This window comes from Rhodnius prolixus, unplaced genomic scaffold (genome assembly GCF_049639745.1).
Source record: "Rhodnius prolixus isolate KJV_2025 unplaced genomic scaffold, Rpr scaffold_4, whole genome shotgun sequence".
In the NCBI taxonomy this organism is placed as follows: Eukaryota; Metazoa; Arthropoda; class Insecta; order Hemiptera; family Reduviidae; genus Rhodnius; species Rhodnius prolixus.
The window spans coordinates 14,787,498-14,802,155 of NW_027411614.1; the positions used below are offsets into that span (position 1 = coordinate 14,787,498).

The following is a 14,658-nucleotide window of genomic DNA, read 5'->3' on the forward strand; positions in this document are numbered from 1 at the left end:
CATAAAAGGCCTGCTTTGATCGGAACTTCGAATGCTATGAGAAACAAAAGCTCTTCCGCAAGTTTAAGCAGGATTACTTTCCTTTGTTTAGGTTCGATGAAAAAGACAAGATTGAAAAGCGTACTCTACTAAATAAATGTTTGTTTGCTACAACGGACAAGATAAAGGTCACTCACTAAGTTTGGTCGTTACCATAATTTGAACCATCGAAATTAAAGCAAATTATCTAAGATTAGATTATCACTTAACTGTTTCAGCAATAGTATGAAGTTTGCTGAAATAGTCTGATCTTGCTGATGAAATTTACAAAAATGTAAGCTTAAGACTCCGGTTTCCGAAAAATGTCTCTTACCTATATAGGTATATGAATGATATCAAACTAGTCTCTCCAGGACACCCCAGAAAGAGCTAGGGATAACATCTCCTTAGTTCAACTTAGACTATCCCAACGTTCTCCGAGTATTGCACGTTGGTCCTAGATTGAGAAACTACGTATCCATGGAGGTTCTTGGAAGAGAGGGGACAGATATCAGCACCTTTCCTGGCGATGGTTCTAAAGAAAGTATACACTATATAGCCATAATAACCATTCAGTTTGTCTAAGAGGGCCGCAGCGACGGAATGGACTCTCTGGAGCCAGACATTCCTACCGCAATACTCCCCATGTAGCTTATATATTTCGCTTCAATCACTAAGCCACTCCTCCAAGGAAGCTTTAGGATGAAAGTGATGCAGGAATATTGGTATAACCACCTCATAGTACTTAATATGCCTTCCCTTCCAAAAGGATTCACCTCCTGGTAAGTACCCAGACCTTTTGGGGAAGTCCGAGTTATCAGGTAAGGTATTTAATCCTAGAGGATGCTCGGTGCCTTGAAGGCTCCAAGTTTTCGTCACAGTCTTACTGTGCCATTCACTCTCGGTACAGCAAATCTTGGAACAGATCTTTTGGTGTAGTGTGAAGGTTGGGAATATTATATTGAGTGTTGTTTTTACTATCAAGGAAATTGTATTTCTGGAATATCCTCAGGTACCATTTTGCTTCCAATCATAGCCGCTCAATATTTCATTAAGAATTTTGCAATTAACTCTGTAAAACAATTACTTGCATTCAAAGTGAACTTTTCATTGTAACAGATTCTTTTCTTTAGTTAAATTAAACTCAAGATTCTAATAAATTTTGCATAAATTAAGACATGTTGGAATGATTCGTTGCATGTTTCGATGATGTCTAAAAATTAAACAGTTAATATTCTCACTACGTATATTTCTAACTGCAAAATTTTTTTAACAATTAAACATCAATATTTGAAAGAGTAATGAAAGAACTATCCTAAATGTGGCTTCGGTCGTTACAATTTAAATGTAATAAACTTTTATGTGAAGCAATTACCAAAGAAACATTTATTTCAAAAAAATGTATAGTTCTTTGTTTGTTTTTTCCCTTTAGCATTAATTTTTAGTTACAGTATATTTGCATGATGTCTGATTTAACAACAAAAGCGCAAACTTCTCTGATAATCATACTGAATTTTATTAGAAAAGCCGTCAGAAATGGATGTAAAATACAAAAAAGTTAAGAACTAGTATAACTCTAGAATAGACCTGTCGAACTAAGTAAAGTAATGCCTATATTTTTTTTAGGCAGGCTTTACGTCAAACAACCAAATTAGGTGTCGTTTACGGAGGCGACAAGCAAACTTACATTACTGCGGATTTCTTTTATTAACCATTAAGTAAAACCCAAGGCTTAAAGACCAGGAATCGAACCCATTACCACAAAACATCTTTGCAGGCCTCGCCTCTAACCGCTCGGCTACTTAGTGCCTACCGTGTTCTGAGGGCTGTATAAAAATGATATATGTGTATATATAATTATATTTTACATATATAGGAATCATTTGGGAACAAAAAGAATCACATTAATATTATTATTAATCGAGCTGGTTACAATAATTACTGGATAACTTCAGGGAGTTGTTCTTTGAAAAACAACATTGTTTTTAGTCATTATCGGCTTCAAGCATTAGCTTTAATTTTTCAAAGAATGTTTCACAGTTCATCATTCTCTTCCTTTAGCAATGCTCTATCTTAAATTGGCTACATATTTATAAAAAAAGTGATTTCAATATTTTGATAACATTTCAAAAAAGTTTTAACATTTCCTTAAAATTGTGAGGCCAGCTTACTTATTTAATAGTCAGGTAGCCCCTAGAGTAGTTGCTTATATCCAATTAGAGAAATTTCTGCTATTCCTCTTTTGAGCTGCTAAATAAAAAATATTCAAAAATATAATCATTTTTACGAAGTGTAAAAGAAGGTACATGGTACTTTGGGCGAATCATATGCCCCAAGTATTGCCTAGACTGAAAGACTTGTTGAACTGAACGATTTAACAAAATAATTTTACCTTCCTTTTTTGGTTCTGTCTTTAATCCGAAATGCATACGAGTTTACTCTGAGTATACATCATTTACTTCTGAACATAAAATAATATTAATATAAAAATCTATAATGTATTAACTTTATTTGCTATACAAAAAATATTCAATTTTTAACTTAAAAGAAGAGAAGTATTTCGATAGCAGATGGACTTCTAATTAGATCGTCTATCAATACTTTCATATTTTTGTTCTGAAGTATTTTTTATTTTTATTTTTTAATGCCAATTAAAAGTTTTATGTTGATAAAGATTTTTTTTATTTTTTCAGGGATTAAAAACTTCTATATGCCGCTCACCACAAGGAAGTTACATGGTGAGTGTAGGATTTCTCTGAATAATAATCAAATTATTAAATGATACCTACTCTTAATGGCTGTCTGTGAAAGTTGATTTCATATTACTTTTCTTTTTTTGTAATCTAACTGCTAGAACCAAAAAGATAAACACAATAATGTTTAAGAATGGCTTGTTATGTTCCTTTCTAGGCCTAAGAGTCGAAGAATAGAATGATCTTATATTATTCGACTACAAGGTGTAAGAACATCAATTAAATGATGAAATCCTGAGGCTAAGGAATCTTCAAATTACTTACAAGAAAGCAACTAATTAATTGTCTCTTTTACAATGCTTATTTGCCCAGGAAAGCAAATAATGGCTCTTCAGATTTAACTAAATGTTAACTTTCTTAAACTTAGTGAAGTTAACGTTGATGTTAGACGATGAGCTTTTCTGACAGGAATACAAAATTGATATAATTTATGCTACATTAGTTATTATTGAAATTTGTAGGTCTTTCCAGATCATTCATATAAGTTCAAGACATATAGGCACCATCGCAGCATTCATACTTATGGATAAGCTCTGTCAAATTTTGTCCAGATTAATACATAAGATGCTCACTTCTTCTTTTAGGCATCTGTTTATTTCCATCACTGGACTTTGCGGTTTTTTAACAAGGACATGCCAATAAAATGTTAGCTCATGGTCGATTTTTCTGTAGAGTTTGTGAGATAGAGGAAAAAAAAAAAAAATACCCATCCATCTTATAGCGGATATCAAGGGTGGGAGAAGGAATTTAGATGGAAGAGATAGGTGGAAGAGCTGGCAATGAAGATGAAATAACTGTGTATAGATGTGAATCTTAGGTGGTTGAAGCCCCAGGGACTAGTTTTTCATCCTAGACTACTGCTGTTATTGTTTTTCTTTAGCACTGCTACAGGGACCCAGAGGGCCTTTGGATAGAGTGCCTATTTTTTCTTCCACTGACTAATAATAATAATAATAATTCTAACTTGTATATAATTTTGTTAAATGCTTATTTTTTGTTTAATAGAAAACAAAAATTAGATTAAATGAATACTCAATAAAACAAAGCTACATTTACCCAGAAAGCCCTTTTATTTAACTATTTAATAGCACTTACAATTTATATCAGTTCACATGCTTGACCAGTGACCACAGATATTACCTAAATGCATTTACTAATGGAATTATAGCTGGTAATTGCTTGTCATTTAATTGTAGCCACTAAACAGCATTTCCTAATGTTAATGATTTTTAATGATTATTATTACCACAAGAGAGTAATTTAAATTAGTATACTGCAAATTGAACTTCGTTCAATTATTACTGTATTTTGTTTTTAAAGTACAAGGTGAGTAACCTGCCACAATTTGAAAGATATATTTTGGTCCTTTAACGTCATTATTAGTGATTGTTCAAATATCTAGTCGTCTGCCTAGTACGAACGTGTGTTCAGTATGAGAAAAATATCCAGATGAAGCTATAGTTGCATACGGACTCACTCAACTCAGAAGAAACATGAACTATCTCTGTAACTCATGAGTGTATTAATGGCGTTGGATGTGTTAATAAAGCCTTGTTCATATTATTTGTGGCAGTATTATTAGAGGTGACTTGATCCTAAAAGATGTGGATATATATACACCTCTAATACATTTCTAGGGAAAAGAACTGTTACTCTTTTCGAAATTAAATATTAACTGAAGTACAAATTATGGGACACCCCAAAAGCACAATATCTTCGGGGATCAATTTTTTTGTTTATCTTGTGGAGGATGTTCATGTTGGTTTGATGTTTGATCACCTATTTAAAGTTAAAAATTAAATTTAAAGACAATATTTAGATAAAGTTGAATTTATTGTTTATATAATTTATTTGGCCGTAAGTTAAAGTTAATCCGTGAAGAACCAAGGCCTAGTTTGTTTATGCATGAAGGATACTTGTCCCTCAGCCCTAATGGAGGTACTCCTTGATCTTATACTCCTCCAACTTGTGGCTGAGAGATGGACGAAGGGAGCCATCTCAGAATCTTCGGAGAGGGCATTGGAATGCATGGAATTAGCACCAGGAATAAGTTATCACTGTTTAATCTTGATGTTTAGATGGAAAGTACTAAGAAGAGAAACATGATTTCTCATGAGAAACTAGAGAAAAAACCAAATGCTGTAGGGGCCAGCTGGCACAACAAAGGCTACACAATAAAAGTAATTTAGATTGCCAGTCTATATTAGATGAGGTATTTGAGAAAGATGGTTTATCAGAGATTTAGGGTGCCTAACGCCAGAGTAACAGCGATCACGAGCATTTGATATACTAGCGGAAAAGATGTAGGAGAATCGGTTTGGAGTTAATCTGGCAATTAATTACGATAGGAGCCTAGAGTGGCTTGCATGATGCTGGGACAAAGAGGGCAAGGAAGGCTGTAAACATAATTGAAGCGTCGTGAAAGTGTAAGCTGGAGGAATCACATAGCCGATTAGAGGATGCTGGCCGAAAACGGGAAAGGATGACCGCTAGTTCTAGATTATGATGATGATAAAGGTGGATTGCCTTCTCCATCAGTTATAAATCTTTTATTTCAAATAATTTTTTGTATCAAGAGAATTTTATTGAATAGCTATTTTCCTGTTAAACACATAAACCAACTAAAATTCCATTAAAACTGAATTCATTTTACATTATAGTTGTCGAACTAATCTATTTCATTAGTGGTAAATTCATAGTTGTACCTAATTGTAATACATTGTATAATTCTGCTTCATAAAACCATTCATCCAATCTAATACTGAGATTATCAAAAGGGTTATTGGCCATTAATAAATTAAAACTATGATATATACATTACCGTACAAATGTGCTTTAATTAACAACTTATTTGGAAATTCACTAATCGAATTGAATATGCGTTAACTATAATTTACTTCGTTATGTCAGCTTAATGCATTGTACTTATGCAGTCAGTCAATAAACCACTACCATTACATCTATACTGTTTTGAATATGTCATATTAATTAGAATGATCACACAATGTAATTTATAAATTAGGGAGGAAATTATTATAAATACATAACATACATTTCGCTACAGTTACTTTCTACAGGATTTTTTTTTTAATAAAAATAAAAACAGCCTTTGGAGTGTGTTTATGCGTTTACAAAATATCTTAAAAAAGTTCCACAACACGTAAATTGATTTCTTTCAAGAATCTATTTCATTTATGTTTATACGACACAATTCTTTGATTCATATTTATCCTTGTTTATCGGAGCCTTTACTATCAGGCTTACTTGAATTTAGTCATTTTGTCGTTCTTATTTAACTGCTATGCTGAACTTCAGCTCTATTTAACTGAAACGACTGGCTGTAATGACTTTCTATTTATTTCCATCACAACTTATTTGGGCATAAATGTACATGAAAGATTTATAGCATAAAGTAATTAAAAATGTCACAATACAAGTTAATCTTTACAAATTGGTAGAATAATTAGTTATTCTAAGTAAAAGTGAAACAAATTTGTTGATATAATTTTGAAACCTAAGATATCCATTCCACCTTCCAAAGTGACAATTGAGTTTTTTATTAATACATTTTAAATCTCATTTGGTAATAAAGGAAACATTTATCATTGAAAGATTAAGTAATTTACTTAATCTGCAAGAGAGACCCATAAAAATTCGTTGATCCATACTCTTCAATCATTTTCTCTTTCCTTTAGGATAATATTACAGGTCAACTGGTGTATAACTTATGTAGCTAGTCATATTAGCTTTTGATAGATCGTTGTCACTTGATTCACTCAATTTTCTTAATAGATAAGATAATTTCATTACCCAGTCAAATAACTTAGAATATCATGATTAACTATTCAGCGTCAAGTTTACAACGTTGAGTGTACTCTTTGGATATCTACTTGAATACGTAATTTGTAAGTTTATTTTCAGTTTAGTAATTAAATTTTGTTCCTAATCTTATTTATGTAACTTTCCAAATTGAAAAGATAGCGCCGATGCTTTAAAAGTTTACTGACATAATGTGACAATAATGTATAATGTGACATAATGACAAAAAATATTTTGCTTTATACTCAATAAAAACGAATGTTTAATTAAGAAAAAACTTGTACCTTACTAAGTAAACAAATGATGGTTTTGTTCCCTTTTAACCGTATAAGCTTCTTTAGAATGGTTTAATGAAGAAACTCTAGCATATAAGTTGATTGCTGATTTTTACTTTTTCATTTTGAGTTGTTTTCTCTGCCATGCATTTTGTATCATGAGTATTAATCCTTCTATTTGATTACTTATATTTATAATATAATAAATTATTGTACTACCTCTATTCTTTTCTTTCCTTTTTAGAAATGCAAAAATACTTAATAAAAGAATTTAATCCAGCAGTGATAATCACTAATTACGTCTCCCTGTAACTTTGTTACATTTATCATCTTTATGGAAGACATTTGGCACTGACCCAAGCCATGGGGCACGATAAAGATGTAGATTACATTAGCATTAGTGTTAAAGCAAAATTAGATGACATTTCATCACATTCTTCTCGTTGTTAAATTAAGAAATTTATTAATAAATTGCTTTCATTTTATTTTATATTGCAGTATTTTTAACTAGATGTACACTTCAAATTAATTTGTAAATACAGTACAGTGTGTTATAGTGGTACTGTAAAGTATCCTAAAATGTTTTAAGACAAAGTTTGTATCTAGAATGAGTCTTACTAAAAATGATAAAAAGTTCAAGGTATAATATTGTCTGCTTTTCCAACTAATAATTAAGATCAACGGCATACTAAGAATTCTTGATTACTCGAGTTCTTTTATTTCATATTATCATTTTTCTTTTTAATTTGAAATTTGAAATTATTTTAATGTACCTTAACTTTTAAGTCTGGGTCATTTTCATCCAAACTAATTTTGTTGCCTCCTACCAAAGTGCTCCTTGATTTTCTTCATTTTTACTTAAATCCCTTCTTCAGGAGAAACTATTCATTCGCAGGATTTTTAGCTGTTTTTGTATTTGAATAAAATTTATTGTCACTTTAAGTGCCCTTTTGCCTGATTTTATTTTTAAAGAGATATAATACGTCTTCAAAAAGTGGACCAAACACCCTCTTCAAATTGCATATACTTTATTTGTAAAGCACAGATGAAAATTTCGTGCTTAAACTGCTTTAAAATGAAAAGAAAAGAATAATATACCATTTCGTCTAAGTTTGAAATAGAAATGAGGTAATTCCATAAAAAAAACTCTAGGATGCTTAAGTTATATTAATATGTATATGCAATATTTCTGAGGTGACAACAATATTATTAATAAGTAATAAATAAGGGAAGGGATTAGCTCTGCGGTTAGCATACTGGACTCCCACGCGGAGGTCCCGGGTTCGAATCCAGCAGCTGACCCTTAGATTTTCTCTTCCTAGGAGCTTCTTACAGCTCACTGTCCGGTGATGGACAGTGTTGTCTGTAACGAGAGTACACTGTCCGGAGGCCGGCAGTGCACTGGAAAAAGCTCCGGGCGCCAATAACCTCAGCTGTTGATGCGCAAAAAAAAAAAAAAAAAAATAAGTAATAAATAAATGATTTTCAAAAAGGTACAAATGAATTTGTCTTCCAATTTATTAGAGAAAGAGTTGGTTTAATAAATATGCATAATTTGAAGTAATTATTGATATGAAATATAATGTACATTTGAACATTATAAATTATATTATTTTTATTAGCAGTTAATTTTATACAAAAGCCAACATTTTTGTCTGAAGGTTAACACATGTATTGCTAATATAGTGAGAGTTAACTAAGTACTTTTAACCAGGAGAGTAAGTTAACATTTTAAGGACTCTCTAATTATTTTAATATTAGTTGTTTTCTTTAATGTTAAGAAAAAATTAACAAAAACAAAATTCAGTAACAATATCCATCAATTCTTCTATTTCTATTTCTAGAAAAAAAGTGCAAAAATAATAAAAAGTAAAATGAAAATATAAATGAGGAGAAAGCTTATAATTTTCTATTTTTAAGAGGTGAAATTTGAAACCAATGTTCCTGAAGCTGTGCGAAACTGGTTAAGAAGCAGGACAAGAAATAGGAGACTTAACTCTTCTTCAGGCAACCAGTACTCGCTTACTTAATCGTTCACTAGAAAAACAACCCGTTAACTGCCTTTGCTTGGCCAACTAGTACAACTGTTTTCGACTGGTTTATGAAACTCTCTTGAAGATTTGTGTTTTCTAAACGTTTTATCGCCACTTATTTCATTTTTTTTTTATTTTTAGATGAAATACGAGTCCAGTTACCTATTCGATGGTATGTTGAAAAATTACCTCGTTTTATTAGGTAGTTTATTTTTAAATCTTGTAAAATATTTTGAATCGTGTATTTTTTAGTAATACAAAATATTTTACCTCTCTAATGTTGGAGCTTCTTTTGGTAGAGCAGAAGTGGGTTTCCGCAAGGGAGCATTCTGGGTCTTCTGCTACACACAGTTAACCTTGTAGATAGCATCGCACCTAATACTATCCTCTCCACAAATGACATTTCTATCATCTCCCTGATCCCACAGAAATATGCAGAATCCTCATGCAAGTTTAGAAAATTGATATCTTATTTAGAATCCAAAAATAAATGAAAGTAAGTGTCTGCATACTACTTTTGCTCTGAATAATGAAAATGGCTCCTCTATATTACCAAACTCATTTCCCAACCTCTGAACGTCAACTAAATTAGGTTGTTCATTGATAAAAGACTGGCATAGAAACCTTGCAATCGATTAAGCGACAAAAAAATGGACAAACGGTGTAGTCAGTACAAGAAGATTATTAGGCCATAAATCAAGACTATTACTATTAAACAAACTTCTCTTGTACAATACTTCACTTAAACTACGGTATCGACCTACTTGGGTTTTGCCAAGAGATCCAACCTATACGAACCTTACAATTAAAAAATTCTCCAACGATCCATTCCTCAATATTCCTTTCCTGACTGACTTAACCTTAACCCGTCATAAAAAAAAAAAAAAAATCCCAAAACACATTCTGCAAATAGAATTCATTATTCTGTCGCCTGTCTTCCCAAACAATTCCTGACGATCTTCCCAGACATCTTAGAGCTGATGATCTCGTGATTTGTTCCAATGAATGTATCTGGTTTAAGCTAGCAAATCTCATGCGGAATGCTACATCTGGTTTGTTTCTCTCTGTTTATTATTGTACAAAACAGCTGCATAATGGCAAAATTTTATCGTTTTAATAATCAAATGAGGTTTTATTTATATTTGTTATTACGTTTGGAATTGTATTCAACTCTCTAGAATGAACTTTTTAATAGTTTTATGAATTTAAATTTATAAAATAAACCTATTTAAGAATTCAAATGAACACAAAAAGTGCACTGAGTGCGCCTAGTGTTTCTTCAAATCGTTGTTATTCTTAGTTGAATTTACTGATTAATGATGAAAGATAAAATGATGTTTGAAATACCGAAGTGACTGAAATCAATGAAAACTTATGGCTATACAATTATAAATAGAAATAATTATTGTAGACATATCATCTTGGCCAGTGGATTTAGTTGCATGCAAAGGTTCAACGTAGCAGACATTGGGTTAGATCCAAATGAACTTGTAACCACCACTTGTTGCACCACACTTGACACTTAACAGTGCAGTAATGTGTACACATTCTTTTTTTTTAAGTGATGTACTTAGGAAACTCTTTGTTTTTAAAAAATAGACTTCGGTGTATTTTTCACTCATTTTCAAATTGCTTCAGAGGATGCATTTGCATCCTCTGAAGCAATTTGACAACTTTTTGCTTTGTATTCTTGTTTAGAAAGCATTCAATAAATTAAACGCTTTTTACGAGTAAGTTATTATTAATTAGATGGCGTGCGTTTATTTGATAGGCTGAGGTTTAAGCTATTCTTTGTTCCATTTCAAATTATCATTTTCTCTTTCTTCCTTTATCCAAAAATCTTTCACTAAACATTTTTCTTATAATGTGTTTCTCAAAATGTATTGTTTTGTTTTAAACTTGAATAGTGAACAAGATCGATATCTTCTTGAATACAGCGCAGATAATTTCAGTTTTAAATGTTAATTTACTCACTTTCAAAAAAAGTAAATCGTGTAGGAGATGATTGCAGTACTAGCAATTTTACTAATTACATCACCAGTTGTTTCTGGTAGGAAACAAGAGAATGAAGTAGTGAAGACTGTTAGAGAAAGCAGATTACTCATGGAATTTAATTTCTGGGAAAATAGAGATCCTTTAACCTTAGTTAGTGCTCATCTAGTTCAGTCATTTGTTTGAATATTGTTTGTGGTCTTGTTTCTAATTTATTTTGGTCTTTTAATGAATTTCAACCTTGTACCCAACACAAGTGGAAATTTATTATCTTCACCTCTTATAAAATTTATTTTTAACTAGGCAACAAACTGAATAATTAATGAGCACTAATTAAACAAGTTTTTATCAAGATAATGGCTAAGACTACTACTTAGAGTGATTGTCTTATAAATAAGGTTTAATTGAATATATTCAGGTAGTTTAATGGGCATTATAAAGATCAATTTATCTTGGCCGACATCATTGATTATTATTTACTGGATTATTTCTTGTATGATCTACAATCCAAGTAAGTCTATTGAATAATGTTTAGTAGTTTTTTTGGATCAATAAAACAAAACAAATATAAAGGATTTTCATGATTGTTCTTTGAGATAATTCTTGACTCTAATCAGTCGCACTGAATTAATTAGAACCTTCATTAATTAGAAACCATCGCCATTATTAAATCTGATTCAGAAACTGCTTTCAGGCGAACGTTCAGCTCCACTAAAATAGATACCTAAGTAAGTACATCCCTTCGGCTAAAGTAACGCTACCTTGTAGTTATTAGTTGTATTCCAAGCATCGACTTCTAGCGTTTTTAGTTGAATTTAAGGCCTTGCCTTCTGGTCAAATCCAATATTTATTTTTTCCTCCTTGCATACGATTTACTTATAATCTGCGAACTAAGCCCGAACATAGAGAACAAATGAGATAAGAATATAATGTGAGAAGCGCATATTTGAGAGATAATGGTGGTTGCATCAAGATGAAGGAAGCAAAGAAACTAGCCTCATGTTGGAAGCAAGTAATCACTTCTGAGTTCTGAGCAACACTTTGTTTTAGGATGATTAGGAGAGGGAAAAAAACCTTGGTTCCTTGGAAGAAGCATTCTGATAGATATTTTTTTTGGATCAAATGTTTAATTTTAAAAGGCTTTCAATTTCACAAAAAAAAAAACAAAAAAAACTCTATGGTTACTGTTCAATTGTTTGGAAGGGTTATGTCAGAGCGTTTCTACGGGGAGCGTTTAGCCCCCCTGGAAACGTGCAATTACCTAAACCACACCTAAACGTTCTGCAAAGCACGCCAACGGGCTACTCCATTAATATCAAGAATAATATCAAACAACCCTTACAATTTTATTATTAGACTGAAAGTTCATCAATGACATTATGACGATGGCAATACTTCCATTTACCAGCGGAAAGAGAAACTAAAAATAGCGTATTGAGTTTCCAGGAAAAGTATTTAATTATCTAGGCGATTGTTAACATTTCCCAGAGGAAAGTCCATGAAATATAATTAAACATGTAAAATACATTTCACTAGAAATATTGTGATGGTTTTGGATTGGCTCTGTTTTGTGTGGTTAATTAATTTAAATTCCGCGTATTGAAATAGTTTTCAATTGAAATTCTACTTTCATAATACAACAGAAGTTAACTGGTTTCAGAAATGACAACTAAAGAGATGAAGTCTTTGAAAGTAAATTAACAAGGGTTTCTCTAATTAGCTGTAGGTATTATAGAAAATTATATAGTAAATTTATGTTTCTGTAATTCTATGAAGAGTTGCAACTATAAAAGGTACTTTCTTTCTGGAACAATGTCAGCGCAAAACTAATCATAGCAAAGATAATAAAGTAGGTAATCCAATAATTTGTTAAAAAACAAGTTCAATTAGCATGTTTGCATTTTGTTCGAAAATGTGGAAACTCGAGTATAACTAGAATAGTTTATAGAAAATTTAGGAGCAAGAGAAAAGTAACAGTTTCGGTTAAATTTTAACGGCTGTTTCCAATGCTGAAGTTTACCAAAGTGTTGTAGAAAACCTCTTTCAGAAAGATAAAGCCGATTTAAGTTAGAAATTGTTATTTGTTTAAGTTGAGGCTCTGAAAGTCATTTCCAACTGGTGAAAAGTTCTTTCGTTCACTTTGTACAGTTTGGATATGCCTTTTTGCTTCAGATTTTCTTTTTCTTTTTACTTCTTCAAATAATAACTAAGTAAATTAATGTTTCATTTTAAGAAAAAAACAAAAAAAAACAAGGATGTTTATATTTTCTTCTATATTCTCTTTCTTAATTTATGTTGAAGTTTTTTGTAAAATTCTATGTTACTGTAAATTCAGACAGAAAGAAATAGCGAAATTTATGGGTAGTGCCTTGGCACTTATTTATGACATTAATACAATTTATATTAGAAATTGTAATAAATAATAAATAGAATTAGTTAAATATAATATATAATGCTAACATTATTTAGGATGAAGATAGATAATATAATTTATACAAAGGTTCTTCGTGTATGTAACTTTGTTCAGTCTAAATTTCATTAGAGTTACACAAGAAATTTATTTCAGAAAGAGCAGAGCATCTCTTAGAAGCCATTACAACTTTGTCTATACTTTGATTACAGAAAGGAAAACACTATTTTCCAACCTTATCCTTTTCACTCTTAAACCAATCCACCCATCTTGTCTCTTATTTCAGTTTTCCACGGTTTTACTAAAGAATTTGTTTATAGCAATGGTTCTAAATATTTGGAATTTATGGTAATAATCATTGGTGATTATGATGATATAATAATCATCATAATTGTTTAGGTTCAATTATGGTTGATTTCAAAAGTTAGTGAAAGTAAATTATGGATATACGTAGTGTTGATTAAGTTTGTTAGTACTATACTATACTATCAAATAGTTTCTCTTGGGCACTGTCAAATTAAGGGGAATTTACTGCTCCTTAGTAATGATTTAAGAGTGAAATTATAAGTGGGAAGTTACCTTCCCGTAGCCTTCCATAGGGTTTTAATTACATTGCGTTTCTACGCATAAAATTAGGATTTAATTGGTTAAGATAATGGATTTAATTTGGAAAAAACATTCATTCCCTGAATTATAGGTACCTTTTACTGAAAAATGATCTTAATCTTTTTTTCAAAATGAGTGTAATATTTAACCTAAAGAATAGTTTTCGAGCTGAAGTCCATTCTTGTCCTTAGAGGTCGAGCGTAATATTTCTTCTCTTTCGCAGTCTAGTTCGAGTTGACGTGGGGCTCAAGATGAATGGTATTCTTCCTTTCAGTATTTGGGTTTCCATCAGGGGCGGTTCTTTACTTTCCGATTTTGGGACATTGTTTACTGAATGGATTTATCACGAGAACTATATAAAATACAGTCTAGTTTTTCTATTTTATACATCATTACTTCCTTTATTCCAAATCTGATACTATCTATCTACGAAGGCTAATAGAATGAATAATAATAATAATGTAATGAAGCTTAATGAATAATGTCCAACCTTATATTGAATCTGTCACAAAATTAATATTTTTTACAAAATAATTTTTCTTAGATGGCAGCACCTGCTAAGTTAGGTTGATGTTATCATCAATAATACTGGATGCATTATTCATTCTTGCATGACCTGTCTTTATAATTGATTAATTTTCAAATTACTTTTTTAGCGTATCATCATTTTAAATCAACATATCACCAAAATAATGATGGAAATATTACAATAATAAATTATTATACCGCTTACAAGTTTTCATTTAATTTGA

General features: G+C 31.2%; 1 protein-coding gene across 3 annotated transcripts in view; it reads left to right on the top strand.

Moving 5' to 3' along the window:
* LOC141456489 (dipeptidase 1-like) overlaps positions 1 to 14,658 on the top strand; it is a 411,813-nt gene that overhangs the window by 126,826 nt on the left and 270,329 nt on the right. For 2 of the 3 annotated variants that reach the window (XM_074132531.1, XM_074132529.1), the window contains exon 4: positions 2,712 to 2,756. The exons of the other annotated variant lie outside the window; for it this stretch is intronic. In XM_074132531.1, coding sequence (XP_073988632.1) covers positions 2,712 to 2,756 — 45 coding nt within the window. The remainder of the gene's footprint in view (positions 1 to 2,711; positions 2,757 to 14,658) is intronic. 3 annotated transcript variants of the gene reach the window in all.